This window comes from Pygocentrus nattereri, chromosome 27, assembly GCF_015220715.1.
Source record: "Pygocentrus nattereri isolate fPygNat1 chromosome 27, fPygNat1.pri, whole genome shotgun sequence".
Taxonomy (NCBI): Eukaryota; Metazoa; Chordata; class Actinopteri; order Characiformes; family Serrasalmidae; genus Pygocentrus; species Pygocentrus nattereri.
In genome coordinates, this window is record NC_051237.1 from 22,661,130 (window position 1) to 22,688,969 (window position 27,840).

The window sequence follows — 27,840 nt, forward strand, 5'->3', positions numbered from 1 at the left end:
ATTTTGCTCGTGAGGAAATTCTGATGTGAAAAACTTCATGCAGAAATGATTCTGAACTTACTTTAGGTGTTTTACAGTTATTATTTATTAGTTATTATGTATTTTATATTTGGCACTTTTAAGATTCGTCATCATGTAAATGTAGCATCTGTCCCTCCCTCTGCCACAAGTACTTAAGATGAGACAATTGGGCTTGACTCACATCTGAGATACAGATGAGACACAAGACATAAGTAAGTTGTGATGGAACTAATTGAAAGTCAACTAAAATGAATTGTTTAAGCTGAGTTCTAATCATTTAATGCTGTGTATGTGCTGTGGGCTGTACCACAGAGATTAATGACTACTGTTTTTAGGTTTAATCCCATTGATTATTTAAGAAATCATTAAACTATTTTATTATTTTTGTATCTTACAGAACGGGGTGGATCTGTCGTTACCTTGTCAGCTGTTGGATGTGGTGTTCTCTTCTCTCCATGGTGAATAATGAAGAACTACTGGAACTGGGTGGACCAAGAGATTGCAAGAATGCTGACTTTGTTCCTGGCTACAGCCTTGGTGGAGAGGGCTTTGACGTTGTGAAGTTGGAGCGAAAAAAGTCTTATATCATTGACATGGAAAAGTGGGACACTGGGAATGGCAGCTGCAAAATGTACAGGAGCCTGAACAATGCAAAGCAGAAGACACCAGCTGCTGTGGTGTTCTGGAGAACATTCCCAAAGTGTTCAATGAAGGTTTCCAACAAGATGTATGACTCAAGTGAAAGAATCTACTTCGTCCATCTCAAAAGACTGGACTTGATGTGATGTTTAATGGTTTGGGTTCATTAGGAGGAACTCTGTTCCTGTGAAGCAAAGTTTGGGATGAAAAAGTCAAAGGAGGACAATTTCAGCTTTACCAAGCATGTCATCAAATGTAGCTTTTACAGTTGAGCCATTCTGCTGTGAAATCAATTTAAATTGTAATATAAATAAAAAAATACAATAAATGTTGCATAGGCTTCCCTGTGTACTCATAAATATGAATGCCTTCAAAATTCCTTCACATCATCAGGAGGGAACATCAATGGTGAGGATCTCCTTTTCTCCAGGAACTCGCACCCAAATTCTTTAAACCAGTGGCTGGATTCCCTGAAGACCATCCCAGATGTGGTGACTGAACAAGAACCACCCTGCCAGGAACGGACTAAAGAAAATTATATCCGTAACAACGCCTTAAAAATGGTTTGCTGTGGGTCCTGTAAGATAGGGCATCAGAATAGTGCAAGAGATCGCTGTGCCTGTGTTTGTTATGGAAGTCAAACTGTACTGTCCAACTGCTGTCCTGTTGAAAAAGGTCTAGCCACACTGAAGGTTTTTAATCTCCGAGTCAATGGTTTACATGGAGACGTCTTTTCTAAAACGGATGCCTATGTAGAAATCACATACAGAGGCACATTCAAATGCACTAATTACAAACATTGACTATACCCAGTTGTCCACCATCCAAAAAAACACTGTCAAAGTATATGATGAAGACACTCCTTGGAACAGAGACCTTCTGGGCTAGTGCTCCTTTGACCTGAGTGTTACTTCCAGTATGGCACCTTCTTTTTCTCCTATTCTGTAAATGTGCTCCTAGTCTGGAGGGTCCACACTGTGCAACTTACAAACCTTCTCCAAAGGCCAAAATGTTCCAGTCCAGAAATGGTATTCTGGCTAAAGATATGTGGAAGCTCCAGATGGCCCAGATTTACTCAAATAACCCCTATTTCAAAGGTTATTATGAGTAATACAAATTGTGCGCAGCAGATATGATATTAAAAAGCTTATTGTTTTGCAAATAAAAATCTTATGTTTACATCAAAACAAAAAACCCTTTGGTTTCATGTTTTCCACTGCTTGCTGAATTTTTGATTGCCCTGCAAATTGTACTTTTTTTATTATTAAAGCATCCACAGAGACTTTTATTTCTTCAGAAAAGTTTACTTACATCCACAATTTAAAACATTTGTAAAAACTAATATTACACTGTTCTTTAGCCATCAAATGATATCCATTAATTTTGCCACATTCCACAGGCTAAACTTGCAATTACATTCTACTACTCCTCTAGGGAATGTCTAAATGAAGTCAAGAAAAACAAAGAAATAAATATATTTGCCTGCTCTAACACAACCGATTCAGCAGATTTGTGATAATATACAGTGGGAACAAAATACATAGACATGTGGTTCCTTAACACAGTTTTAGTATGTGCATTTTTTTTAAATATGAGTTTTACCGGAAAAGAGAAGAAAAGAAACGCAATAAAAGAAAAACTAATAAACGCAAAGTGGCCAGAGTCAGAGCCAGCGGGCAACCAGTTGCCCCAGGCCCCACCCTTCAAACCTGACCAGTAAACTTCAGCTTAAAATTCCAATGACCAAAAAGAAACCGATTATCAAAACAAGGGGCAGAGGGAATTTGACAGATTAGAAATATAGTTAGTTACCACTCCCTTTAGCATTAGGCTAAATATTATCCATATCTGTTTCAGTGATTTCGTACCAGTAACACATCCATCTGAAACAGCGTCACTCTCTGTAATGAATTTAAACATGAAAACACAGCTCAGAGTATGAATGCATCATGCCAACTCATGGACTCGACACCAGACAAGGGAAAGGACGAAGGGGTGTAGGGTGGACAGGGTGTTAAGGCACCAAGTCCTGGTAATCTGTTTGGTTGTCCAGGCCCCAGAAAAAAATGCACAGTAGCATCCTAAGGCAGCAAGTTCTGGGTGGGGATCTTCAGAAGTTGGGAAAAAATGCAATTTCAGAGAAGCCATTTCTTATGTGCGATGAATTTATAGCTGAGGGAAAACAGGCTGGAAGCTGATGGTGGTACCGTTATTGGACGCCACCTGTGTAACAAGTCCAGTCGTGAAATTTCCTCACTACTAAATATTCCACAGTCAACTGTCAGTGGGATTATAACAAAGCAGAAACGATTGGGAACGACAGTAACTCAGCCACAAAGTGGTCGGCCACGTAAAATGACAGAGCGGGGTCAGCGGATGCTGAGGAGCATAGTGCGCAGAGGTCACTGACTTTCTGCAGAGTCAATCACTACAGACCTCCAAACTTCATGTGGCCTTCAGATCAACTCATGGACAGCGTAGAGAGCTTCATGGAATGGGTTTCCATGGCCGAGCAGCTGCATCCAAGCCTTACATCACCAAGCGCAATGCAACGTGTGGAACGCAGTGGTGTAAAGCGCCGCCACTGGACTCTAGTGGAGACGTGTTCTCTGGAGTGACCAATCATGCTTCTCTATCTGGCACTCCGATGGACGAGTCTGGGTTTGGTGGTTGCCAGAAGACGGTACTTGTCTGACTGCATTGTGCCAAGTATAAAGTTTGGTGGAGGGGGGATTATGGTGTGAGGTTGTTTTTCAGGAGTTGGGCTCGGCCCCTTAGTTCCAGTGAAAGGAACTCTTAAAGCTTCAGCACCAAGAGATTTTGTGCTAAAACTAAAAGATAAACTAAAAGGAACGACAGATTTCTCAAAATGTAGCGGAGGAAAAAGTCAGATATTAGACTCTGAAATGTAGTGGAGTGAAAGTAAAAAGTCGCCCAGAATGAAAAAACATCAGTACAGATACACAAAAAATACTTAAGTACAGAAACCAATTACATTTACTTAGTTACTGTCCACCACTGGTGATGGTGGACTATATTAGGGCAGTGTAAAACTGGACAAGTAGTGCTTGAGGCAGTCAAAATGTCTTGCTAGGCCTTCTTCATAACTGCAGTGCTGTGTCTGTCCCATTTTAAATTCTGCTGAATGGTGACACCCGGGAATTCGTAAGACTCTGTTCTGCTGACTGTGCAACTCTGCATTTCCAGCAGCAGCAGTGGGGTGAGTTTCCTTCTGAAATCAATGATCATCTCCACATTTTTTTTGTGTTTAGGTCCAGGTTGTTAGCTCCATACCATGACACCAGCCATACAGGGAGGGAGTCTGCAGACTCTGCAGACCTAAACCCCTCCTGGAGATCAACTCTGCAGACCTGAACCCCTCCTGGAGATCGACTCTGCAGACCTAAACCCCTCCTGGAGATCAACTCTGCAGACCTGAACCCCTCCTGGAGACCAACTCTGCAGACCTAAACCCCTCCTGGAGACCGACTCTGCAGACCTAAACCCCTCCTGGAGATCGACTCTGCAGAGCTAAAACTCTCCTGGAGATCGACTCTGCAGATCTACACTCCTCCTGGAGATCCTGTAACGGAGATAGGGAGCAAACGAGGGAGGAGACATACAAGCGAGCAAGCGAGTAAGAGAGAAAAGCCCCCCCCACTTTCCAGGCCCAACACGTAACACACAGCAACATATGCTGCCATCCAGACGACGTCTTTTTCAAGGAAGGCCTTGATTATTTCAGTAAGATTATGTCATGTATTACAACAGCATTGCTCACTATTACAAGAGTCTGGGTGCTAAACTGACCTGCTTGCAGTCCAGACCCGTCACCACTGAAAACATTCGGTGCATTATGAAATGAAAAATATGATAAAGGACACCCCAAACTGATGAGCAGCTGAAGTCCTATATCAAGCAAGAACGGGAAAACGTTTCATTTTCAAAACTACAGCAGTGTCTCCTCAGTTCCCAAACACTTACAGATCTTAAAAGGTTTTGAAACACAGCAGTACATCAGAACCATTAGCCAACTGTGTTTGCACACAGAGGAATTAGACCTCCACATTTAACCCATATAAATATACACACTAGTGAGTGAGTGAACCCACCCACCCACACACACACACACACACACACACACACACACACACACACACACACACACACACACACACGGGGGCAATGAGCACACTTACCCGGAGGGCAGCCCTATCCAGCCAAGGGGATCGAACTGGCGACCTTCCAGTCACAAGGTTAGTTCAATAACCTCCAGCCCACGACTGCCCCATCCCACCTTTTTCGGAATGTTTTATTGGCTTTAAATTAAAAATGGGCATATCTTTAAAAATATATATATATTGAAAATGTTCATTTTATTCAACATTTGATTTGTTGTCTTTGAACTATTTTCAATGAAATACAGGGTTTAAATGATTTGCACATCACTGCATTTTGTTTTTATTTACATTACATTCCCAACTTTCTTGGAAATGGGGTTACACATTGTGCTGCTTTAAAATTGCTCATCGCGTAAAATACATCACTGTAGTGTACAAGTCTTGCGAAGACAGGACTTGCGGATCAGGCACTGTGAAAGGGCCCTTACATCTTCAAAAAAATTCTCAAGAATTAATAACCAATTCAATCATCATGATCACCTGGGTTTGGTACCAGCCAGGTGACCAGGGCCCTTTGTGTGTGGAGTTCTACCCGTGCCTGTATGGGTTTCCACCAGGTGCTGCGGTTTTCTCCCACAATCCAAAGACATACATTCAGGCCGACTGGACATGCTTAAATGCCCCTAGGAGTGGGTGTGTGTGTGTGTGTGTGTGTGTGCAAGTGAGCATATATGTTTGTCTGTCTGCTCTGTGATACACTGGTGACCTTCCGCCCAGTGACTGCTGCCGCAACCCAGAAGCATAAGCGGTTTTGTGTGTGTGGGGATGTGGGTGTGTGTTACTATGCATCAAAAGGAAGTGGCCCAAAATGCAGTACAAAAGTCATGAAAGTTTAGGAGATTGTTGATTGTATTTATATATTTATTTTCACCTGGCTCTGTAGAAAGAGAACATGCAACTGAACTTTTACGAACCAAGCCAAAAAAGATCTTGGTTCTTTTGCTGAAAAGTGCAAAAAGACTTTCTTTGACAGAACAAGGAGCGACTAAACTTAAAAAAAAGCTAATTGTAAGAAGTGTGGAGAGATAAACTGATTCCAGGTACTTGTCAGATATATTACTTTTTTAAGAAAGTATTTTACATTGGGCTCCTTTAAGATTAAGTCATCAGTCTTTTTGTCACCAGTTGAAGAACCAATGGATAGCAGGTACCTGATCAAAGATACCTATATTAAGACAACACAGAAAGCCCCTCCTGCATCCACTAGTATTTAACGTGTGGTATGTGGTTTGGTACACCTCACATCTCAGAGCCATCTCAAATATACATGAGACACAAGTAAGTTCTGATGGGATTCACTAAAACGATTACATTTGTAAACTGCATATTAATACTTGAATGCTATGTGTATATATACTGTGATCTGCTTCATAGACCACAAGTAGTTTGCTGTATTTAATAGGTATTTTTCCCCATTGATTATTTAAGGAATGACTAAAGGATTTCTTCTATTGTCTCACAGAATGGGGTGGATGAGTCGTTACCTTCTCAGCTGTTGGATTTGGTGTTCTCTTTTCTCCTTGGTCAATGCTGAAGAACAACCAGAACTGGGTGGTCCAGAAGACTGCAACAATGCTGACTTCGTTCCTGGCTACAACCTTGGTGGAGAAGGCTTTGACGTTGTGAAGATGGAGCAAAAAGGGTCTTATGTCATCGACATGGACAAGTGGGACATTGGGAATGGCAGTTGCAAAATGTATGAGAACCCATACCTGAATGACAAAAAGCAGAAGACACCAGCTGCTGTGGTGTTCTGGAGAGCACTCCCAAAGTGTTCAATGAAGGTCTCCAGCAAGATGTATGATTCGAGTGAAGCTCTTGTGAACGATTCTACTTCTTCAATCTCAAACAACTGGAAAATGGGGCTCGATGTGATGTGTAAGGGTTCAGTTTCGGTAGGAGGAACTCATTCCCGTGAAGCACAATTCGGTATGAAGAAGTCAAAAGAGGACGATTTCAGCTTTACCAAGCATGGTGTTGAATGCAGCTTTTACAGGTGAGCCATTCTGCTATGAAATCATTTTATATGGTATAACAGATAAATAACACATTGCATAGCTGTCACTGTGTACATATTATAAATATCAATGGCTTCTAAATTCTTTCACAGCTACAAAATAGCATCTTCACCCCCACTGCATCATGAGTTTCTTCAGGCTCTGCGGTCTCTCCCCCGAGAATATGAAAAGGACTCCTATCAACGCATAATTGACATGTTCGGCACACATTATACCACAGGAGTGGAGTTAGGTGGGAAGATGAAAGCAGTAACAGCCATCAGAACCTGTAAAGCAGCACTGAGTGGACTTACAGTTACAGCGGTCAAAGACTGTTTGGATGTGGAAGCATCAGGCACACATGATGATTTTACTTTGAGTACAGAGTTCAAACACTGTCAAGCCCTAAAGAAGAAAATGAATACAGATGAAAAATTCAGCTCAATGTTTAATGAGCGACAGACAGAGATTGTAGGAGGGAACATCAATGGTGAGGATTTCCTTTTCTCCAGGAACTCGCACCCAAATTCTCTAAACCAGTGGCTGGATTCCCTGAAGACCATCCCAGATGTTGTGACATACACTCTTCACCCCCTACATTCAGTGCTGAACAAGAACCACCCTGCCAGGAATGGACTAAGGAAGGCAGTAGAAAATTATATCTGTGACAACGCCTTAAAAAAGGTATGCTGTGGGTCCTGTAAGATAGGGCACCAGAATAGTGCAAGAGATCGCTGTGCCTGTGTTTGTGAAAGAAGTCAAACTGTACTGTCCAACTGCTGTCCTGTTGAAAAAGGTCTAGCCACACTGAAGGTTTTCAACCTCTACGCCAATGGTTTATATGGAGACCTCTCGAGTGAAACAGATGGCTCTGTAGAGGTCAGTTACAGTCACATGGTCAGGCGCACTGCCATAATTACAGGTAATGACAATCCCCGTTGGACAGAATCATTTGAGTATGCTCCCGTCAAGCTGTCCATCAGCAAAAAACTCTCTTTCAAAGTATATGATGCAGACACGTACTGGAACAGTGACCTTCTTGGAGAGTGCTCCTTTGACCTGAGAAGTGGACAAGTGACTGACACGTGTTTCTTCAAGCATGGCAGCTTCTTTTTCTCCTATTCTGTAGAATGTGCTCCTAGTCTGCAGGGTCCAAAGTGTGCAGATTACAGTGCTTCTCCGATGGACTCCCATCTGGCCAAAATATTCCAGTCCAGAAACGGCATTCTGGCTAAAGATATGTGGAAGCTCCAGGAGGCCCAGAATTACTCCAATAGCCCCTATTTCAAGGGTTATAAATAGTAATACAAAGCTTATGCAGCAGTCATGATGCTAAACAGCGTAGCTTATTTGGCTTGTTTCACAGATTAAGAACATCTGCATAAATGTAACAAAAAAGTATTTTACTTGGTTTCATATTTTAACCATTGCTTGCTGAATGTTTGACTGCCTTGCAAGTTGCACTTTGGTTTAATTAAAGCATCCACAAAGACAGACCTGAGTTTGTTTTCTTCAAAAAAAAAAAGCTTAAGTCCTTACACTGACCAACCACCTCACATCGTCCACTCTATTAGACACAGATACTTTCTTAATCCTCCTTGTAGATGTAAACTCTGAGACGATAGCTCATCTGTTGCTACAGAGTTTGTGTTAAAAACTTCTGTCTAAAAAGAAAAACAAAAAGCATATTACACATTTTCAAATTTCATGCACTGCTTGCTCAATGTATGCCTTTTATCTTGCACTTTGGTTTAATTAAAGCAGTCACAAAGACAAATTTTGAAATATGAGTTCTCTTTTTCAAAAAAAGGTGATTACTTATATGTACAGTTTAAAACATGTAAACATAGGGTACATGTGTATTTTAGCAACTCCATTCTGTTATATTCCTCTGGAGAACCAGTCAAATTAATACATTTACCTCCTTTTACACTGCAAAGTCAGTTTAGTGACAGCATACAGTCAGCAGACAGAACAAAATACAGTGCATGGTCATGCAAGGTGAACATGCGAAGAGTCTCATTGGCGCTCATTGGGGCAGTCGTGGGCTGGAGGTTAGGGAACCAGCCTCGTGACCGGAAAGTCACCGGTTTGATCCCCAGAGCCGACAGCACATGACTGAGGTGTCCTTGAGCAAGACACCTAACCCCCAACTGCTTCCCGGGCGCTGTGGATTGGGCTGCCCACCACTCCGGGCAAGTGTGCTCACTGCCCCCTAGTGTGTGCGCACTCACTAGAGTGTATGTGGGGTTTCACTTCACGAATTGGTTAAATGTGGAGGTGAAATTTCCCTGTTGTGGGACTAATAAGGGTTTCTTAATCTCCCAGCCTGAGACTTCAGTTATGTGTTTATTGCTTTGTTCCATGTTGGGCTGCAGGTTAGTTCGTGTAGCTCCCATAAAGTGAAAGTGTATTCATTAATAAACCTTTTAAAAGCACACTTTTGGTATGTCCACTTATTTTCACTGTAACATTTTGAACTGACACAGCCTAGAAGAGTTACACCAAAACAAAGAGAAAAAAAACATGAAAAAAGAAAATGCCCAGAGGCTGGACCAGCAGGTCACCGACATGACAGACAACTGCAGCTTCAAACTCCAAGGCCAATAATTAAAGTGACCATCAGAACAAGGTCAACAAGGTTCAATATGGTAAAAGCTGGTTAGAACTGGACGATCAACTCAACCTCAACCATAAGACCTAAGAGACCAGATTGACTCAGCTGGTAAGACCTGGATGACAAGCTTGGCAAGAGCTGGCTAGCTTGGCTAGACAGAGTTAGCTGAACAACCTGAATGCAGCCTTACAGTAACAAAGAATACCTGAGCCTTGGTGCTAAGACACAGTCCGACTGCATGTCCTACAAAAGGTGAGAACCCAAGGGCCAGGTAAGCTCCCTCCTACCACCAATAACAGGATTTGGAAAATTCCAGTCAACAGGTGTTACGTCTCAAAGATGAGATTCTTTCTTCAGGATAGAAATGGTTGGCCGTATTTCCTATAATCAAGAGAAGGAATCCATGATCCAGTGTGTTGCTGTAGCAAATATAGCTCCCTCAAAATTCCAAAATAAAGTAGAGCTCAAACACCAGGAATGGTAGAAAAAGGCAAAGATTCTTTTATTAAAGCTTAAGGCTTTACAACAGGCAAACGTTAATCTGAGTTGGCCCAGGCTGCAACTGACTAACCCACAAGAACCCATAACTTTTATACTTCTCTGTGGGCAAACAGGGGTCATTGACTGACGTCTCCTGGCCCCTTTCAAAAAAATTTGATTTCTTGATTTTTACCCAATTATCTTCAAATCACATGCAATTATGACCTGAGAGAAATTAAGCTTCTATCTTCTGACCTGAGGATGGTCAGCTCCCTCCATTGTTCGTCCTATCTGCTGATCTGAGGTGGTCAACTCCCTGCATTGTTGGTTTGGCCCTTTGATTGCTGACCATAAGGTCACACAATAACCCTCCAGGGTGGCAACCATCAAGGAGTGTTGATGTTCACCATCCTTGCAGGGAGTCGGCACCTCTGTCCTTTTGATAGGGTAATCATCATCCCCCTGCTTAACCCCCTCTTCTTTATCACCCTCATCCCCCTCGCATACCCCTGCTTAACCCCCTCTTCTTTATCACCCTCATCCCCCTCGCTTACCCCCCCTAAAACTCCTTTTCCGCACCTTTATCCTCCTCCCACAACTTCCAGTGTATATAAGGTTCTCCTAAAATATCCCTAATCAGAATGGCTGTGATAGACTGGCTGCGATCCACTAAGCTGTGCCCACATTTCCTGTGTGTCAATAAAATCAAGTCTACGCTGAAGGTCTCCTGACTTCTGAATCCTGAAAGCTGAATTTCTAACAGACCGCACTATGATTTCCAAACCTTCCATTAAAATTACATGGTTTCTCTAATTACTGGCCAAGGCCACAATCAAACATTGGCTTTTGAACTTCATTCACTTTACTGAGTCTCTTTACTTAGGCACTTCTTCAGGCCATTGCCTTTGAAGAGGCCCGCTTTGCACACAACATGGAGCAATATGGAACATACTCAGGGTCACACGGGCACACAGAGGGAGGGCCATACAGCACGAAATGATTATTTAGAATGAAATCATCTATTATTTCAGTGAAACTGAAATCTTTCACTTTAGCAAGAAAAATCTAGCAAAAACTAACATGTATATTCCATCCATCCATCCATCCATCCATCCTCTAAGCCGCTTCTCCCTCAGGGTCGCGGTGGGGTGCTGGAGCCTATCCCAGCGGTCATCGGGCAGGATACACCCTGGACAGGTGGCCAGTCCATTGCAGGGCAATGTGTATATTAATAGGACTTATTATTTTTATTATTATTATAATTATTTACACTTCAGTTAACTGCATGTAGCTACAATGAACTGAAAATAGCCACAACATTATTACTCAAAAACGCTGATGTGTTATAATATGTATAGTGTGATTCAAACTAACATTTCTCCTTACTCTTTGTATTTGTTTTGTAATTATTTTTCTTTAGTTGCCACAGAACATCACTTTTAAATATGATGAACATTCTCAACTTTTATATTTATTTTTACCTATTCATAAAACGAACTGTGAGACAAAGGAAATACCAGTTGGTAATTTCTTAATGCCTTTATCAATTCTGATGTCACGTGTCCCTCTGGCTCAGACGTTTCCATGGACTCCAACCCCCAGAATCCTCTAGGAGATCACATGACTCCGGACCCTCCAGCATGCTCCAATCACAGCTCTCTCTCGCCTGAGTACTAATCTGTAGCACCTGTTGGCCTCTCAGTTAGTTTTAGTACAAAGCCCGGGCTTTTAGAGTAGTTCAGTGTGAGGTATTCAGCTGCTCATTTCTTGAGCTGTGTAGAGAACACTGCAATCTGTACCACATACTGGCAAGCATTTTATGGCAGTTTAAAAGTACAGCGTTAGTTAAGCTGTAACAAAACTGGCATATTCTTCAGTAGAAATGATGTGTTTTAGTTCTCCTGTTCAGTGTAACTCACTTGGTTGAACTGAGCCAAGACTGAAAACGAGCCAAAAACTCAAAAACCCAATCCCATAGACCCTGTGGCCTTATGAATTCAATATTTAATGTTAAAGCATGTTTATTATTTTATTTATTTACTTTTTTTTTTAGGCTACATGTCAAGAAGAAAGCATGCAAAGGATTTTTTAAGATCTTAGGCTTTTTGGTGAAAGTGCAAAAAGACCTTGAATGTTTCTAAATATTTTCTTTGACAGAAAAGGGAAGATTTCAGAAGTCTAAGAGAGTAACTAAATAAAAAGCAAACTAAAACGTGTGGCAAGACAAAATACTTTCTTCAGGTACTGATAACCGATGTATTATTTTAATTAAGAGTATTTTTCACGGGGCTCCTTTAAGATTAGTCATCATGATACCGCATCATCTTTTGGTCACTGGTTGAAGCATCAAAAATATGTCGAGATAAAATGTGTAACTAACCAAAGATATCTAAATAAAGCCAACAGAATACGTCCTTCCCCTTTCCACTAGTGTTAAACGTGAGACAGGCATAACTCACATCTCAGAGTTCTCAGATACAGATGCAAGACACATGTAAGTTGAAATAATGAAATTTGTAAACTGAATATTAATGCTGCATGTTGTATACACACTGTAACTGTACTACAGACCACAAAGAGTTTTCCGTTTGTAAGAAGTTTATTCGCAATAAGTATTTAAGGAATGACAATGATTTTTTCTGTTCTCACAGAATGGGGTGGATGAGTCGGTACCTTCTCAGCTGTTGGATTTGGTGTTCACTTCTCACCATGCTGAATACTGAACAACCAGAACTGGGTGGTCCAGAAGACTGCAAGAATGCTGACTTTGTTCCTGGCTACAACCTCGGTGGAGAAGGCTTTGATGTTGTAAAGATGGAGCGAAAAGGGTCTTATGTCATCGACATGGAAAAGTGGGACACTGGGAATGGCAGCTGCAAAATGTACAGTAACGCATACCTGAAGAAGGCAAAGCAGAAGACACCAGCTGCTGTGGTGTTCTGGAGAGCACTCCCAAAGTGTTCAATGAAGGTCTCCAGCAAGATGTATGAGTCGAGTGAAGCTCTTGTGAACGATTCTACTTCTTCAATCTCAAACAACTGGAAAACTGGACTCGATGTGATGTTTAAGGGTTCGGGTTCATTAGGAGGAACTCATTCCCGTGAAGCACAATTCGGTATGAAGAAGTCAAAGGAGGACAATTTCAGCTTTACCAAGCATGTTGTCAAATGCAGCTTTTACAGGTGAGCCATTTTGTTGTGAAATAATTCTAAATGGTACAATAAAAACTTATAATTGTATACAAATAATGGATATGAATACCTTCAAAAATCCTTTACAGCTACAAAATAGCATCTTCACCACCACTGCATCGTGAGTTTCTTCAGGCTCTGCAGTCTCTTCCCCGAGAATATGATTCACATGCCTATCAACGCATAATTGACATGTTTGGCACACACTTTACAACAGGAGTGGAGTTAGGTGGGAAGATGAAAGCAGTAACAGCCATCAGAACCTGTAAAGCAGCACTGAGTGGACTTACAGATACAGCGGTCAAAGACTGTTTGGATGTGGAAGCATCAGGCACATACAAGACTGCTACTTTGAGTACAGAATCCCAACACTGTCGAGACTTAAAGAAGAAAATGAGCACAGATGAAAAATTCAGCTCAATGTTTAATGAGCGACAGACAGAGATTGTAGGAGGGAACATCAATGGTGAGGATCTCCTTTTCTCCAGGAACTCACACCCAAATTCTTTAAAACAGTGGCTGGGTTCCCTGAAGACCATCCCAGATGTTGTGACATACACTCTTCACCCCCTACATTCAGTGCTGAACAAGAACCACCCTGCCAGGAACGGACTAAAGAAGGCAGTAGAAAATTATATCCGTGACAACGCCTTAAAAAAGGTTTGCTGTGGGTCCTGTAAGATAGGGCACCAGAATAGTGCAAGAGATCGCTGTGCCTGTGTTTGTGAAGCAAATGCAAATATACTGTCCAATTGCTGTCCTGTTCAAAAAGGTCTAGCCACACTGAAGGTTTTCAAACTCCGAGCCAATGGTTTATATGGAGACCGCTGGACTGAAACAGATGGCTCTGTAGAGGTCAGTTACGGCGACACGGTCAGGCGCACTGCCGTAATTAAAGATAATAACAATCCCCGTTGGACAGAATCAATTGAGTTTGGTCCCGTCAAGCTGTCCATCAGCAAAAAACTCTCTTTCAAAGTATATGATGAAGACACGTACTGGAACAGTGACCTTCTTGGAGAGTGCTCCTTTGACCTGAGAAGTGGAAAAGTGACTGACACGTGTTTCTTCCAATATGGCACTTTCTTTTTCTCCTATTCTGTAGAATGTGCTCCTAGTCTGCAGGGTCCAAAGTGTGCAGATTACAGTGCTTCTCCGATGGACTCCCATCTGGCCAAAATATTCCAGTCCAGAAACGGCATTCTGGCTAAAGATATGTGGAAGCTCCAGGAGGCCCAGAATTACTCCAATAACCCCTATTTCAAGGGTTATAAACAGTAATACAAAGCTTATGCAGCAGTTATGATGCTAAACAGCTTAGCGTATTTGGCTTGTTTCACAGATCAAGAACATCTGCATAAATGTAACAAAAAAGTATTTTACTTGGTTTCATATTTTAACCATTGCTTGCTGAATGTTTGACTGCCTTGCAAGTTGCACTTTGGTTTAAGTAAAGCATCCACAAAGACAGACCTGAGTTTGTTTTCTTCAAAAAAAAAAGCTTAAGTCCTTACACTGACCAACCACCTCACATCGTCCACTCTATTAGACACAGATACTTTCTTAATCCTCCTTGTAGATGTAAACTCTGAGACGATAGCTCATCTGTTGCTACAGAGTTTGTGTTGGTCATCCTCAAGTCCTTCATCAATGTTCATATGATGCTGCCCACAGGACGCTGTTGGTTGGTTGGTTGGTTTTGGTTGGTGGACTACAGTGGACTACAGTGACACTCGGGTATTTTAAAACTCCAGCACTTCTGTGTTTGTTCCACTCGCACTAGCGCCACACACACTAACATGACACCACATCAGTTTCACTGCAGTGCTGAGAATGATCCGAGTAATACCTGCTCTGAGGTGGCCCTGACCATTAAAGAACATGGTAACAAAGTACGCAGAGAAACAGATGAACTACAGTCTGTAATTTTAGAACTATAAAATCTCCTATATGACAAGTGGACCTGATAAAATAGACACAAGGTAGGTGTACTAAAGCACAGACATGAGGCTTCCTTACAATGTAAGCACTGACCTCACAATCACCAAACCTAAGTGAGAGCAGCAGGACGACAGCACCAACATGAACGTATGTAACTGCACCTTCTATATATAATGGAGAAAACTAATCACCGAAGACTTGACTAAACAAGTAGATACTAGACTTGAAATCTGAGATTGTGTCTGAGCCACAATCTTAACTTGACAGGTTAATTAAAAAAACAGCCCACTGTCTGCTGTAGCTAGAAACTGAGCAATCTTAGGAAAAAAAAATCCAATTTACAACCCATGTTGCCTAGGGTACTGTGGGATCAGTACCATGTGGCACTAAAACACTGAACTGACAAAGAACTGACCAATGTTTGAGCTCCTGAAGTTATTTTACTAAAACCAACCACTGTTATGATGTCTAGTACCACAGTGGAAGAATCAAACTGTGGAAAGCGTCAAAGAAAAACGCTTGGCTGCTACAAAGCTAACTACATTAAACCTCACTACCCATAATCAAAACCATATGGTACATTGCCCGCCCTCTGACCTAGGGAACTAGACAGAGTAGAATCCTAAAGGGTGCAAAGGTAAAGGCCTCTTACCTGTTTAAAACCTCATGCAGCACATACAGTCAAGCAGCTCTTGTAAACGGAGTTGGGAGTGTGCCGGTGAGATTCTTCCAGCAGAAGCGATCCTGTACACAAGAAACCAAAATTTGGGAGTGTGCTGATAAATCTTCCAACTAAATCACACCCCCAACACAAGAGCTGTAAAAGTGTGCAGGTGAAATATTAAACCAAAGTACTTATCCACCAGATTATATATGTTTAAATGATTCAGTGATTCTCTTATAACTAGACATTTGGCTGAACAAAATAGCTTCATGGTAATTACCAAATAATTTATAGTAGTTATAGAAAGAATAGAATTCATAACAGAATAACAAACCTTCCATTTAATGAATTAACTTTTTTTTTTTTTTTTTAACATTCCATGCTGCTACATTCTGGCAAGGACAAGAAGCACCACTAGAGAGGCTCAGCTGTTATAGTTTTAATAAGACAATAGCGCCCCCTTTTTGAGTGAGTGGAGTTTCTGAGTTTCAGGTAAATGCAAACCAGTTCGATTAAGAAATTGTCGTATCTGTAGATTAATCTGTGGACTTAACTGAAGCAAAACTGTAAAGTCATCCTGGCCGTAAATTATTCACTATGAGGTGCCGTGCAGGTGGTGACTGTTCCGTCTGGCATAGTGATCAGTGTCTGTCTGTCGATTTTTTTTTTCTGCTTTTAAATGCTTTGCACAGATGGTTCAAATCTACCAGTCTCCTTTCCTGAGGTCTTCTTTTACACCGTACGCAATACTGGCCCACAGAGACATAACATGCTAACAAACTGGCAACTCAGCCAGATAAGTGTGAAAAACAGTCCAGCTTTGCTTACAAAGACAACACATGCACAGCATCTCAAAGTAAGGATTAGAGTTAGTTAGTGTTCTCTTTACTCCATCGACAGCAGCTCTTCAGATCTATTAGGACAATATGATAAAAGCGCTGAGCTGGGCCATAACAAACTCTGTACCATCACATTTTAGAGAAGTCCACTACCAAGCTATACACCACAGTTCTTGCTTGTGCAAGCCCTCTTGTACTGTTCTGACCTCTGTCAACCTCTCCACTCACTCTTTCTGATGAACTCCTTGGTGAAGTGGGCTGTGGATTGTAAACAGGGCTGCTAACTTTCATGTTCTCACGCTAAGCTTCTACATTTGCTACTAGACATTTTCATACCTCTCCTAAGACTCACAAAGCTCCCAACTACTGACACTGTTCCAGTGCTCACTATTTAAAAAAGCCTGGACCAGCAAAGGTGGTCTTTAATGGTCTTGGAAATGCAAGTGAAGTTTAGGACGCCAACTCCAGCACTGTACACTACAGCTTGTGCAAAATTCGGGAGCAAGAACACAAACACATGCTAGAAAAGATTATATGTGATTATCTCAGACAGTTTTAGCTTCACAACACTGGCTGCCTGTTTCTTTCATAACTAGGCCAGTCAACTGTACTGGTTTAGCACCTTCACTCATCTTTGCATGTCTGCTATGCTTAAAATCACACTTTGAGACCATCCAGTTCTGCCTTCTCCATACTGCACATATGACAGTTAAAAAAGAGCAACCTTTCATTCTAGAACACATTACCAATAAATATTTTCCAGCGTTCTGAAAAAAACGAATATTTCTAAAAACATATTTTAACTAGCTTTTATTATTTTTCTCACTTTCTTCTGGCACATTACACTATTTTACTCTAACCTAATTGATCACTGCTATAGAAAAAAAACACTTTTTGAGCGTGAAGAACCTTTGGAACATGTAAAGCTTTTATACTTTGTAATGTGGAGCGAAGAGGCGGACGCGCGTGCTGAGATAAGCGAGATTTATTAAGGGCAAATCCAAAATCAGGGTCGAGACGGTCCTGGGTCAATGAGCCAACATGGATTGTACGAGAGTTAGACATGATGAGAAACGCAAACAGATCCTAATCACCAAACAACAAACAAAGATTCAAACAGTTCTGCCAACATACATCAAACAAACAGCACGATCAAACAAAGACCAGGGAAAACACAGGGCTTAAATACATAAGGGTAACGAGGGACAGGTGCAAACAGGTGCAGACAATCGGGGTGGAGTCATGAAACAAGGGGCAGGAGTAGAAAACCAAAACAAATGCACATGGACTGGGAGGGGCCAATCATGACACACTTACAAAAGCAGTTCTTTTATGGCACATTTTTAGACTTTGTAACTAACTGGTTTGTAAAATCAGATTACTTTAGATATATTCAGAATATATTCAGATATATTCCAAATATACAGGTTTGTCCCATTTTCATTTTCAGTAACGAGTAATGGCACATGCAGTAAGCAGTGGAGTACAAGTCATGTTCATTATATAACAGCTTCTACACACAAACAGTGCATTATATGTCAGAATAAAAGCTATAGTTAATCGGCGAAAGCTGCACAGCAACCCAACTGACATTTTCCTAGTTTAATATTACTAACTTAAGTACAGTAAGTAGTGCTGAAGTAGAACGAGCATGAGACTGCTGGTTTTAGGATTAAATACCTCAAGCTATTCCACTAATACTGCATTGTAAAGTGATGGGATCGGGCAGAGGGTGCAGACCGGGTAGCAACAACCTCTAAGGGTTTGCACGGAATATGTCTCTACAATATGTAGCTTGCAGCTTCCAGGGGTGGGATGAGGTTCTACCACATGCAAACACTAGGGGCTCCTTGCTAAACATGACTGATTCTCATGTTCAGCATAACTTACTCAACTTAACTCATTGGCATTTCAGCTCCGGCTTCAAGACATTTGAAGCTTCAAAAAGACACTCAGGTAAGCATAGAAACTTGTTTTATTTTCCTAAATATAGAACATTCAGGACATGCTACATTGCCCCTAGGTGTGAGTGACTGTCTGTCTGCCCTGCGATGGACTGGCGACCTGTCCAGGATGTGTCCAGCCTCCGCCCGATGACTGCTGGGATAAGATCGCTGCTGGGATTGTCACCTTTTCAAAAAAGAGTGACCATGTCACCCGTTTTTCACTGGCTGCCCATTACATTCCGTATTCAGTACAAAGTTCTCCTTATAACACATAAAGCTCTGCACAGTCTGGCTCCTCAATACTTGGCAGAGTTTCTTCATCTATATGTCCCATCCTGTACTTAGGTGACTATTCTGCCTTAAAACACCTGGAATCTAGAATGGATCTAGAAAAAAGTTACCTTACGTGACTATTCTGCCTTACAACACCTGGAATCTAGAATGGATCTAGAAAAAGTTATCTTACGTGACTATTCTGCCTTAAAACACCTGGAATCTAGAATGGATCTAGGGGGGAAAGTTATCTTAGGTGACTATTCTGCCTTAAAACACCTGGAATCTAGAATGGATCTAGAAAAAAGTTACCTTACGTGACTATTCTGCCTTACAACACCTGGAATCTAGAATGGATCTAGAAAAAGTTATCTTACGTGACTATTCTGCCTTAAAACACCTGGAATCTAGAATGGATCTAGGGGGGAAAAGTTATCTTAGGTGACTATTCTGCCTTAAAACACCTGGAATCTAGAATGGATCTAGAAAAAAAGTTACCTTACGTGACTATTCTGCCTTACAACACCTAGAATCTAGAATGGATCTGGGGGAAAAGTTATCTTAGGTGACTATTCTGCCTTAAAACACCTGGAATCTAGAATGGATCTAGAAAAGTTATCTTACGTGACTATTCTGCCTTAAAACACCTGGAATCTAGAATGGATCTGGGGGGAAAAGTTATCTTAGGTGACTATTCTGCCTTAAAACACCTGGAATCTAGAATGGATCTAGAAAAAAGTTATCTTAGGTGACTATTCTGCCTTAAAACACCTGGGATCTAGAAATGGATCTAGAAAAAAAGTTACCTTACGTGACTATTCTGCCTTACAACACCTAGAATCTAGAATGGATCTGGGGGGGAAAGTTATCTTAGGTGACTATTCTGCCTTAAAACACCTGGAATCTAGAATGGATCTAGAAAAAAGCTATCTTACGTGACTATTCTGCCTTACAACACCTGGAATCTAGAATGGATCTAGAAAAAAGTTATCTTAGGTGACTATTCTGTTATTAAAACTATTAAAACACCTTTCATGAAGCTCTGAACCATGAATTGATTAAAATACACTTTAAGCCAAAACATTCGCACAAACCTATCACGAGACAGTGCCTCGCGCATCAGGCAGTGAGTTCACAACCATTTAATGAAATAACCTCCTGTAAAGGACCTCCTAGAGGCGGACGTCTGGTTCCTATCGCCACCGCTGTGGACAACTCTGACTCAGTGAGTTTCTGTAGAGCTGAGCGTTTCACACCAAAGCGCTCTTAATGAAAGCGTCCGTATCTCAGAGCGATGCCTTCAGGCAGAACCCCCCTGTAATGCACCAACAGCCGGAGCCGGGGCACTTTCTGAGCGCATGCGCAGATCCACAGAGGAAGAAGAAGACCGCCATCTTCGTGAGGTCGAAAGGCTCAGTGGTGAGTCCGAAACGCTTCACAAATCTCAATAAATCGCTCATGGTCGCTTTAACGAGCCGTCATTTTTATTAAAAGCGCCGTTACGGCTGAGAGGAGCGGCGCTCGGACACGCGGCACTGGCCCGGCCTTAGCCAGCTAGCCAAGCCAAGCCAAGCTAAGCTAAGCTAAGCTAACCCTTTAACCGCAGCTAATCTCAGAAACCAGCTCTTCTGCTGATCTGAAGAATCTGGACGTACTGAGCGTTTTATGTTGGCCCTGGAAGAAGCAGTGGAGCTCTAATCGCTCTGTCCTGCCAGTAAATTCAACCTAAAGGACGATGCGCGGCGCCTTTTATAAACACATAAAAACAGGCTTCTTCGCGCCGCTCCTCCTAGAGAGCGTCACAGAAGCGCAGCATTTGCGCAAATATTTGCGCATCGCAGGCCGTCTGTCCGTCTGCTGAGGTCTGCAGCAGTCCTGTAACGGCTGAACCGACGGCTGGAAGATGAATCGTTTGTTTTTTGGGGTTTTCTTTGGTCTAAATCGTATTTTGAAAGCACGCAGTTTTCATATCACTAGCGGCAATTTTAATTATAGCTTAACAACTTTAATCTAAAAACGTGGAGCTCCTACTGCCTGGAGATGAATTAGACCACCTGGAAGCAGCCAGAGCATCCACAACACAGCCACACCTAACAGTGGCACACTGTTCAGCCTCAGGTAGGGGTGGGTGATACGGTAAAAAAACCCCATTATATCATGTTATTTCATATTTTCATGATGAGCGATAACGCATCATGATATTCAGTTTTTCTGAGAAGTTCAAACAGACAAAGTAGAATGTGTAGTGTCACATATAAAATACTATAATAAGAATAAAATAAGAATATTAACCACTGTACACTTCCAACTCCCAGTCTTTTACACACTGCCAAGTCCAATTAAACGGGCCTTCGATGTGCTCAGAACAGTGACAGTTATTTATCACGATAACTGTATTCATCATACACTGGACGTATCGCCCAGCCTCAAGTCAGAAAAGGTGAAAATGCTGGTCGTCTTGGGCCAAAAAAGCGTAGAAAATAATCACAGCTTTAATTGCAGTATTTCAGTTAAATAGCTTCCGCAGAACATTCAGCCCTGCTTCAAACTTACAGCAGTGTCGTTGTAAGAAATCAGGGCATCACAAATAAAATACACCACAGACAGAGACCGTTCAAAAAGTCAGGGATTGTGTTGTGTTATGCCTCGGTCAAAAAACAGTCCAGGTTGAGATGCTCCTTATAACAATGCTGAATGGGCGGGGCAAAACTACTTTGTACTGAATAGGTTAATATGTCGTCGCTGTCCAGAGAAAAACATGTATGTCCATTTTTTGCCATTTTCACTATTCGGCATCCTTTGAGCTCAGGAGCTGTCCTGTACATTGTGTGAAGATTTCAAGATGACTGGACCAACAGAAATGCACCAAAATTGCTTAGAAATTAAAGAACGTTTTTGATGTATAAAACAACGATATATAAATGAGTCGGTTTTTCTGATATCGCAGAAACTGTGAATTCAGAACAGGCTGTTTCCAAAAATTCTGTAATTTAGAATAAAGTTTTTAATAGTTTGTAATAGTTGCAGAATTCAAACTGACAGAATTAAATTGATCCCTTAAGAAGTTTACCTTAAGAAAAATAGTTAAGAGCTTATGTGCAGTTACATGCAAGTGACTGTAGGGCTGAAGCTGGGAAAATCAGAATCAGATTCCTTTATTGATCCCAGAGGGAAATTGCAGCTGTTACAGTTGCAACCATTTATGTAAAAGAATAAACACTTTAATAATTTAAAACAAAGATAAAGAGAAATTTGCAGTGTGTACACGAGATTTAAGTGCTTATGAATACAGTAAAGAGGCAGTGACTGTGATGATAAATATGAAACATACTGCTGTAATATGAAAAAATGCTGTAACACTATCTTTAGTTGATTAGTTGCTTTATATTCACAGTAAGCATATTTCCTCTAGATGCCCAGACATTGCTCTGCCGCAGGCTGCAATTCACGTGATACCAGAGATGCTCGGAAAGCTGGTCTCACTTTTCACAGGTAAGCACTAGACTTCTACAAGAGTCTAAGAACAGTCTAAGAATGTCTTAATGCTTATGAATTGTAATAAAAGTTCTATAAAGCACCAAAGATGCAAACATGTTTAAAAATAATGAGAAGCTTTATAATAGGCTCCAGCACCCCCGTGACCTGGACGGAGAAGCGGCTTAGAAAATGGATGGATGGATGGATGGATGGATGGATGGATGGAGAAGCTTTATAAATAATGATGTACTAATCACCACATTTCTTGGTTAGGTTGCCGAAAAGGGGCAATCCTCGGCGTGCCACCTGGATTCTGAATTCTCATCGCAAAGGTCCCGAGGGGAAAGGGCAGTGGGATCCTCAGAGTGACTACATCTATTTTTGCTCTAAACATTTCACCCCTGACAGCTTTGAACTCTCTGGAGTCAGGTCGGTACTTCAGGTGGATCGAATGTAGTTTGATGGCTCAGGTTTACACAAAGGCCTGGAAATCTCAGCAGGGTTAGTGGTTGGGTAAGGCTTAGAGGCTTAGGCTCCAGATGACCAGCAAGAAATAACCATAATGCAACTTTATTGCTGTGCATTACTCTATAGCGGTGTAACTGTTATTCCAAGCAAAGAAAATACAGACTCATACTATAAATGCATTGTTATATGCTAATATCTCTATTCCAGCACCAAACTCTGCCCTCGCTACCTATTGCTTGAGGCACGGTAACGGAACTGCTGTGTTGTCATGCTCTGATTCTTCAGTATGTCAGTGAAGTTGAAGTCTATTGACAAACAACAAATTCTGTCTAATCACGGAGGTGTAAACAAAGTCATTCAGAGTGGTTTAATGTGAAATGGTTAATTGTAGAACAACTTACCAACTGATTTCTTTACAGTGGTGATGATAGGATCAAGAGATCTACAACTCAAATATAGCCATTTTATTTACATGTCTTCTGGTAATGGTAAAACATTAGTCAATAAAACTGTACCTGTGTATCTCTCTGCTGCGAATGTGTTTAAAAATATGTTTTAGGGCAAACTTTAATCTTAGAACTATTGAAAAAAATGACATCAGGCAACATATTCGTAACCTTTGTATGAAATAACTTTCAATGGGCATTTAGAGCAGTGGTCTCCAACCCTGGTCCTGGAGAGCTACCTTCCTGAAGAGCCTATTTCCAACCACAGTGTGCCACCTTGTCATCCTCTTCCCAAGTCCCTGATTGGCTGGATGGCCAGATGTATTAGAGATAAGAAAGGGCTGGGCAGCTTATTGGATACAAGCTAGAATTCAACTCTGCAGGAAGGTACATCTCCAGGACCAGGGTTGGCGAGTACTCTTTAAGAGGCATTATTTTTTGGCATCTGGTTCCGATCATCACCACTGTGCACAACTGCAGTGTCTCAAGAACAGAGCACTGTATATTGTCCATGCCTATATATATATATATATATATATATATATATATATAATTGCCTTTTAATGTCACTGAACCTGTTAGCTATACAGTGTGATAGAAATTTCAGTATATAAAAATAGGACGATGGTTATTTTGTTCAGTAAGGAGGTAAAAAGCAACCATGACATACTTGATTTCTCTCACAGGTCAATCTGCTTTTGCTGTACAGCATATCTGTAAATGAAGGTTGCTGATATTCTTTTATCTCCTCCTTCATCCCAGTGGCTATCGCAGACTGAAAGATGATGCAGTACCCACAGTGGTTGAAACCTCATCTTTCCAAAGAGGCAAGACCTCCAGGGGAAGAGGCAGACCACGAAATGTGGAAAGACAGATGAGGTATATCACACATATGTGCATGTGCTCAGGTACTCAGCATTTCAAAGTAGGTAGTAGAAAGCTTAAGAAATCACTTTCAGTGTAGGTAGTGAACAATTCAGTAACCCCTTGCTGATCAACTCTTTCTTAATGGACGTTTTGTTTGACTGTCATTAATTTCTCTTTAGGACAAAGAAGCGAACTGAAAATGAGGGATCGGACAGTAAGGAGGTTCCAATCAACGAGGCTTTCATACAGAATGTGACTAGTGAAGGTGAAGCTGAGAAATCCAACACAGTCAATGGGGAACAGGCAAATGAGCAAAGCCCTCCACTTTCGTCTGAAGATGTTCAAACCAATAAGACATCACCAAATAGTCAACCAACAGACATCGCTCCCAATCCAACTTCACCACGGCCACCTTCTCCATCCTGCTATATGAGGCGCCTCCCTCCTCCTCCTGGCTTCTATCTGGCCAAAGAGCACAACTATGCTCAGCTGTGCCCCCTAGTATGGCGTAAACGTTACGATAAAGCCATCGATAACTTGGAAAAGGCACTGCGTTTGCTTAGTGCTGCCCGCCGCCGGGAAAACCGCCTACGGCTTACGCTGCTGCGCCTCCGAGAGAGCAGGCTAAAGAGCACTTTATCCCGAATTCAAGACAGCAGCCGAAGGAAGGAGGGTCAGGGAGGCCAAGGTAGGGTTTCCGTCTTGGCTACTCAGAGTGAAAAGGCTACAAGAATAGACAGAAGTGGAACTCCTGAAGGGCTGGAGGAGAGTGAGATAGAGGGTACAAATGAAGACATGGAGCTTTTCACTGAAGAGGGTTGGAGAAGGCCAGCACCCACAGCAAAGGAGAGAGTACCTGTAGAAGAAGAGGACGGATGCTGTTTTTACTGTGGTCGGGGTAGAGAAGATGAGGAATCAAAAGAAGTAAGGGATAGGCGAATGTCTCATAGGGCCACTGAAAGCCAAGGGCCTCTTGAAAGTCATAAACCTAAGAGAATTCAAGAAGGCAAAAGAGAGAGAGGGAAGACACCCAGCATATTCATAGGTCGAAAGGCTGAGAGCACAAGAAATGATGCTCCTGCTGTAGAGCCAAAGGACTGTTACTTCTATTACTGTGAAAATGATGCAAGTGAGGACCAAACAAGGACTGCCTCCTTGGATTCACCTCCCCAGCAGAACATAGATGGAGAAGCTTCTCTGGAACTCTGTGGCAAGCCATTGCAGCAACTTACCCTGCTGCACCCTCAGACTGAAATGCTCTTGCAGATGCATACGGTGCCTGGACCTACACAATCTACAGTAACGCTACAGGAGGCAACATCTCCACTTCAGCTGCAGCAGCTTCATCTTTTGCAGCCCAGTGTGGGCCTTCAGCCAGGACTTCTCCTTCCAGACATGACAACAAGGGAAGGGAACATGTCACAAAGTGACCAAGAAGCAGGAAATCATATTTATGTGGTGCAAGAAAGATCAGACAGTCACTTGCTGCTGGTACCTGTTTCTACTGATACCAGGGAGAGTAGTGGGGTCAGTGTTGACACCGTGCTTCAGAATATGGAAACCCAGTCGATATTGTTGACAGGAGAAGGCTTTCAGCAAGGAGCCAGTGAAGACGGGGATAGCCTAGGTGTTGAGAGTAACCTCACAGGGTTAAGAAATACTAGGTTGAGGGAAAGTCAGAATGGCAATCAGTCAAATCTGAGAGCTACTGTAGTGAGTGGAGATGTCAGGCAGAGACTGAAGGAACATCTAGAGGGGTTTCAGCTGCAGCTAAGCAGTGAATTTGTTGACTGAACAAGGTGTTACAATTGGTTGTAATTACAATAATACATTTTTGTCAAGGATATGGAACAAACCTCTTCACGATTTCCCATTAAACACAGCACAAACAATGTATCAAAACGTTTTATCGAGTTATTCAAGTTATTGCATTGACTTGTGAGTTGTCCTTAACTGAGTTGTGTTACTGAATTGATGCTCTACTTACCAACTGTTTATTCCCTTTCAAATGATGCAGCTAAGAGAATGATGTATTGACTGGACTAGCTATAACAGAACAGCTTACTATTATTATTATTATTATCATTTTTATTTATTTATTGTTGCCAATGGTGAGCAATTAACTGAGCAATTATTTGTTTTGCTACAAGAAAAACACAACTAAGCAATCGTTTCGTTTGCCAAAACAAGAACTGAACTGAGCAAAACATTAAGTGACTTGACAAGGAGTGACAATATGTAAACTGTTGGAGAAGCAAGGACTGTAAGCTGGTAAGTTCTGCTCTGATCATTTTTTATATTCCCTGAACTGGTCAGCTTGCTCTAATGAGGGCAAATATTATACAATATAGCCAATATATTTACAGCCACATACTGAAAAAGGTCAAGAGCAGCTTGCTTGCAGCCGTATATAATTCAGACAGAACCGTGTTCATTCTGTAGCATACGCTATGTTGTTATGTGTAGTCATGAATATTGTTAATGCCCTTATTAAGATTAAGTGACCCTTATTAGTCCCACAACGGGGAAATTTCACCTCCGCAATCTAACCCATGCACTGAAACACCACATACACACTAGTGATGACAAACACTAGGGGGCAGTGGGCAGTCCTATTCCCAGCGCACGGAAAGCAGCTGGGGGGTTAGGTGCCTTGCTCAAGGGCACCTCAGTCATGTACTGTCAGCTCAGGAGATCGAACCAGCATGTTGATCATGTTTAGTTTCCTAATGAAGTTGATTATTGACCTTTTTGTTTTCCTTCAGTTCTTGCTAGTTGGGGCCCAATTGTCGTGTGTCTGGAGAAGGTTGGGGCATCACTAAAGGTTCATGAATAGGTGGGCTAAGCCTGTACTAGGGGGTCTGGAGGCATGGTCCCAGGAAGGGCCCAGCATGGGTCCAGGAGACTTTTTACTGTTTTCTGAAGGCCCCAAATTGTCTGTTCAACAAGAACATTTAGAGTAGCAACAGCCAGAAAATGTCTCATACATCGGTACATAGATCTGTCTCTGTGTAGTTTGTATTAAGCACAGAACAAAAATCACTCTTAGGCCAGACATTGCGATTTTAGAAATTTCGTTCTTTGGGGACAACTCGACACTGTACACTTGAAATGCCCACTGTGTACAGACAAAGCCTTCGATTTATATACTCACACAGTCCGACTGTCATGACGAGACATAGGTGCCCACACTGAACATGAAATGTAGCCCTAATGCTGTTTTATTCAATACAACACACTGCACCTTTGAGTAGTGAGCAAAATCATTGGCTGAATCTAAAATGCCTCCCTGCCGCTACATAGTGCACAACATACTGTATTAAAATGGTTGCTTCTGCATCCACAGAGGGCATCACATGTCTAACAAACAGCCTTTTGGGATTCAATACGTTGGCAGACAACATCCTATTTATAGTACACTTAAAACACAGAAAACACTTTCACCAAAATGACCACCTGAACCACATTTTACAAACGCACTGCAAATACAGAAAACAAATGCTACTTCAGAAACACTGCAAAAGCCAGTCACAACACAGCAGACAATTTTCTAAAAGACTCAAAAAGGATGGAATATCTCTGATGGAAAATCATTGAGAGAAATAGACCACGGACACTCACATCCAAAGTTCATGGCTAACCTGGCTGGCTGCCTTAATTCTTCGTGGCACACTTTCAACAAGGTTTTGGAAAGGTTCCTCAGAGATTTTGGTTGGTTATTTGAGATCCTGTTGCCTTTCTGTCATCTGGAACCAGTCTGCCCATTCTCCTCTGACCTCTCACATCAACAAGG

The 27,840-nt window shown here is 41.7% G+C and overlaps 3 protein-coding genes and 2 pseudogenes across 4 annotated transcripts; all 5 read left to right on the forward strand.

The window, feature by feature from the left end:
- LOC108441817 overlaps window positions 1-1,798 on the forward strand; it is a 42,238-nt pseudogene extending 40,440 nt beyond the window's left edge.
- On the forward strand, window positions 1,002-1,800 carry LOC119262591 (annotated as a pseudogene).
- A 4,298-nt stretch (window positions 1,801-6,098) lies between these two features.
- On the forward strand, window positions 6,099-8,180 carry LOC108441811 (perforin-1-like). The gene is made up of 3 exons (XM_017721536.2): window positions 6,099-6,119; window positions 6,304-6,837; window positions 6,952-8,180. Exons 1-3 carry the CDS (start codon window positions 6,109-6,111, stop codon window positions 8,138-8,140), a joined length of 1,734 nt encoding a protein of 577 aa, XP_017577025.1. The 5' UTR covers window positions 6,099-6,108; the 3' UTR covers window positions 8,141-8,180.
- Window positions 8,181-12,308: 4,128 nt separating this feature from the next.
- On the forward strand, window positions 12,309-14,596 carry LOC119262562 (perforin-1-like). The gene is made up of 3 exons (XM_037535376.1): window positions 12,309-12,429; window positions 12,587-13,117; window positions 13,216-14,596. Exons 2-3 carry the CDS (start codon window positions 12,588-12,590, stop codon window positions 14,405-14,407), a joined length of 1,722 nt encoding a protein of 573 aa, XP_037391273.1. The 5' UTR covers window positions 12,309-12,429; window position 12,587; the 3' UTR covers window positions 14,408-14,596.
- A 5,505-nt stretch (window positions 14,597-20,101) lies between these two features.
- thap7 (THAP domain containing 7) lies at window positions 20,102-25,943 on the forward strand. 2 transcript variants are annotated; one of them, XM_017721532.2, is made up of 5 exons: window positions 20,102-20,208; window positions 22,202-22,281; window positions 22,540-22,695; window positions 23,943-24,059; window positions 24,227-25,943. In XM_017721532.2, the coding sequence occupies exons 1-5, from the start codon at window positions 20,110-20,112 to the stop codon at window positions 25,839-25,841; spliced, it is 2,067 nt and encodes a 688-aa protein (XP_017577021.2). In that variant the 5' UTR covers window positions 20,102-20,109; the 3' UTR covers window positions 25,842-25,943. The 2 variants fall into 2 exon arrangements, with proteins under 2 accessions (XP_017577021.2, XP_017577022.2); XM_017721533.2 differs by having other exon boundaries at window positions 20,206-20,907.
- The last annotated feature ends 1,897 nt before the right edge of the window (window positions 25,944-27,840 follow it).